At 41.1% G+C, this 4289-nt stretch overlaps 1 protein-coding gene across 1 annotated transcript in view; it reads right to left on the bottom strand.

Moving 5' to 3' along the window:
- Nucleotides 1-3306: 3306 nt before the first annotated feature.
- Nucleotides 3307-4289, bottom strand: part of FANCF (FA complementation group F) — a 1745-nt gene continuing 762 nt past the window's right edge. Inside the window, exon 2 of the mRNA XM_027696465.1 lies at nucleotides 3307-4289. This exon is cut by the window's right edge and continues 1 nt beyond it. Within this exon, the coding sequence (XP_027552266.1) occupies nucleotides 3519-4289 (771 nt within the window). The 3' untranslated portion in view covers nucleotides 3307-3518.

Raw genomic sequence — 4289 nt, 5'->3', positions numbered from 1 at the left:
TTGGACTTGACATTTCGATTGGACATGTACGTGTACTTTCAGTCACAATAAGGCTCATATATTCACCCGAATGGCACCAGTTTGCTAATATTTTTTTCCTAAATGAACGATTTATTCTACACCATTTATCTTTATTTTAGTATCTGCATACATACAGCAAACTACTAGAACATATAATTTGCTTTCTTCTGGATTCTGCTTAGTAGGGTTATTACAAGGTACCAAACACTTTACAAGAAAAAAAATAAGATAAAAGGCAACTTAGTATCCAGACATTCTTAGAATGTCACTCGTGGAGTTACAGTACTGTTTGACAAAAAGTAAATTGTTTTCTCTTACTTGAAGAAAACAAAAAAATCAAACATCAATAGTAGCAAAATGTATCTGTCTTAGCTATTAACTGGGCATCCTCCTGATGCACTCCACAATCCTGACCAACCTTCTGAAACACAAGTATAGCAGTTTCTTCAATCATCATTTAATAAATAGCAGAGATCTGTTTCTTTATCAGTAAAAACCAAAATAAATAAATAATTAAAATGAAGGTGGTACGTCATTTATAACATCTTGTTTCCCGCGACAGTTGAGATTGTCAAGAGTTTGCAAATTTGGGCTGCAAACCTCAGCATGCAAATATGAGCTGCAAATACAGCAGCTCAGGGAGAGGGAGGAGGTTACAGACATCACACTTTTTCCTTTCCTGTTTACACTTTTATTAAAAATGGAGTTCCAAAAAAAAAAAATTTAATTTTCATTCTCACAGCTACCTGGTGAATTCAAAAGCATGCTGAAATAATAGGGGATGTGGTCCGGCACATTTGTTCAATAAATGCCATATGGATTTTGGAATTTGGTAATCAGGGATCTGGCACCTCTTTATAATGTATTTGAACACTTCTGTGAAATCACTATAACCAGGTGCTTTTGTCTCACTGAGTTTGAACGACCTTTAACTATCCAGTTTCCTATAAGGACAGAATTGGAAATCAAGTATATATGGTCTATACTGGCCTGTCCCTTGCCTGCCCATCCCATTATTATTTCTTTGCATTCTTAAAGTCACACTTCATGGCTATGCCAGTAGATCCTGTAGTTGCACTTAACAAATAAAAGGTGTAATGACACATTGCTTGGATAGAAGATATCTTCATGAACTGAACTTTGTAACAGAAGGCTTATCAAAAAGCAAGACTTGAAATACTGCAAGAAACTCCCTACAAGCATCTGATTTATTCTAGAAAAGTTAAAACCTGCTAAGAGACTTAAATGCAGAATGAACATTCTGAGTATAATTAGAAAATATCTACCCTGACAAGCAAAACCAAGTCTTAACTCTCATTGAAATTTGCCCCAGAGACTCGGGTACCTGAGAATAGTAAGTTTTGATAGTTGAGATAGATTATCCCTCACTAAGAGAGGGATTGCAAGCAGCTTCTACCCACTTTTCCCATTAGATCTCCATGCAGAAGAAGGAGCACTGATCAGGTTTGGTTTGTTACTATAACATTTGTAAGGTTACTGTAATATTTGATAATCACCCCTCTGGGGAGGAGGGAACGACTTTGACTCGTATTTTTGGGTATATCATTCATCAGGAACCTCTGATAGCAAAAAGTATTCTAACAGATGAAAAACCTTATGCCTGTTAAAAGCGTTAAGGACAAGCTCCAGTGCAGAGTTTCCACACCAAGTGCCAAAACTACATAACACAGGGAACTGTGGCTAGACAACATAAATTCAAACTTCATGCTTTACACTTCTAGGCAGTTTTAAACACTGACAGATTTCAGATTTTTAGACAGATTCCATATTCTTCTCAATACCACAGAAACACTGACTCAGTCTGGAGGTCCTCTGACATACTGGTGTCTTCTAAGACTGACCACAAGTTCTAGAAGGGGCAACAACTCCATTTAAGACAGAGCTAGACAACTGCCACAGCTGTAGCTTTTAGAACATGTTCATCTGCAGATTTCCGTAACTTCATTGTCTCACTGACATGACACAGCAAGGAATCCAAAGAAAACAGACATTTTTTATAGGTTAGTAGCATGTCCTTCTAAATACATAAAGTGCGCTACCCTTAAGTATCTCTTCTTTTATAGAAGAGGTGAAGATTAAGAACTTAGGTCTTTAATTATTTCCACACAAGTTCAAATAAGTGTAATTTCTTTTCACAGATAAACAGTGTTCATACCCTTGTACTAATTGTTTCCATTTCAAAATGAGATCCTTCCCATTCTAGGCTGTCATACAGAAATTTCTGCCATAGTTATATACACCATTTCATGTCATAATTCAGACGATTACTCTAATTAGCTTCAATCCAGTTTATATATTTTAATATTTTGTTTCCTTTTTTTAAGCTTATAAGCAGAAGTGAAGAACCTTTTAACCCTTCCTAAGGGGCTTTTGCAACAAAAGAAAGAGATGTCTCAAATGGATCCTGAAACTGTAAGATTATGAGCTACAGGAACTCTGACAGGTTCTCCACATAAAAGATTAATGAATACCTCTTTCTGCAGTAGTTCCATACATTTTCCTCATCTTCCTTAACTACTCTCTTTTTACACTGTTCACTTTTGGTAATACTACCTTACAGAACTAAATATACATGAACATGTTACCTCTGCATTATAATACTCCTTTTAAATGACAGGGTTTTCTTCACAGAAACTGATACAACATAAATAACAAAGGAGGGGAAATATTATACTACACATATAGTACAACATATAATAATACATATTATACATACATAGTTATATAACGTTTTATATATAGACAATGTTTTAGACACAAATATTATATACACACATAAAATACATCTTATATACACATATAATAAAGAAGTCTGTTGTTCACTCACTTTTCTGCTTCATAAAATAATGAATCATTTAACAGACTATGGAAAAGGGGAGAAAACCATACAGAACACCTTATATTTTACTGCCATTTTCTTAGGAAATACTTGCATATCGTCAAATAACATAGCAATAAAACCCTCTAATTTTAGAACTTTTCAAGAAGCTTTCCAGTTGGCTTCCTCTCACTTTCTTCACTTAGACCCATGGGTTAAGTCACGTGCAAGAGCTATAAAAGCATGAGAGTGGCCACCAGAGCTGACAGCCCAATGAAGGCAACCACTACTAAATGAACCCTGAATCTGGCGGTTTTCACATGTGAAACTCCACCCTCCCTTTGAGCTTTCGGTCAGTCTCAAACATTTAGAGAAATGACTACCATGACCATATCTGAGCCCTAACATTTTCTAAACAGAAAACTACTCCACACTCAAAAGAGAAATTATTTTCTTCATTTTATTAGGCAATTAATCAGCAAGTACTGAGAAGGGCGGCGTTTCCTGTGGTGACCAGATATGACAGTACAGTTACAAGAAAGCACTAGGCCTCCCTGAAAGACTTCAGATGCAGTCAGAATCAGTGTGATCAGCAGTCACATGCTGGCTTTCAACCCAAAGTAAGGTATAGCTGTGTTGCCTTTCATACCAAATAGGGTTAACCAGATTTGCTTTTCATGTTGCTTTTGTGTTCACGCATTAGGACCCTACTTCGTTCCTCTACTTCCATCAGTAAGTCAGTCCACACACTTAGGCCACGGACTTTGAAGTCTCCATCTCGTGTCTTCAGGAGTTTCAGAGCTGCTTGGGTCTGTTCTCTAAGCAGTGCAGATCCCTGACAGAGGCAGCTGAAGCGCTCCCTCAGCTCCTCCCAGGACAATTCAGCTTTCTCAAGGCAACTTTTAACCCACCGCCCCTGCAAGGGGTCATAGTGCAAGTAGCTTCCCCAGCCGGTTAAGAGGTCCAAATAAGATCTGCTTAACTGTGAATAGTGACCAGCTAGGGAAGCAAGAAGGGAACCTGGGAGGCAAAGGCAGAAGGCAGAGAATCGCTCCAGGTTCCCCAGCAGCCAGGAAAGCAGTAGCCCGGCAGCGCATCCATCTCCTTCTGCACTCGCCCGGTTTCCGTCCGGGCCGCTCCCATTCCGATCCCCGTCTCCGGCCCCCTCAGCGCCGCTGCCCTGCCCGAGCAGGGCCAGCGCCGCTGCCACCACGGCGAAGGCGCGGGGCGGGGGGAGCCGCTCCAGGACCCCGCACAGCCATCGCGCCCGCCCCGCGGCCCCCGCGCCCTCCTGCGCCTCCTCCTCCTCCCGCAGCCGGCCCAGCAGCAGCTGCGCCTCCGCCCGCACCCGCGGCTCGGTGCCCCCGGGCCGGCGGGGCAGCGCCAGCAGGCGGGCGGCGGCCTTGCGGCGGGCGAGCCTCGCCCGCCG

This window comes from Neopelma chrysocephalum, unplaced genomic scaffold (assembly GCF_003984885.1).
Source record: "Neopelma chrysocephalum unplaced genomic scaffold, ASM398488v2 Primary Assembly neopelma1_106b, whole genome shotgun sequence".
Taxonomy (NCBI): domain Eukaryota; kingdom Metazoa; phylum Chordata; class Aves; order Passeriformes; family Pipridae; genus Neopelma; species Neopelma chrysocephalum.
The sequence above is the reverse complement of the archived record's forward strand: the minus strand, read 5'-3'. Positions and strand labels throughout refer to the sequence as shown.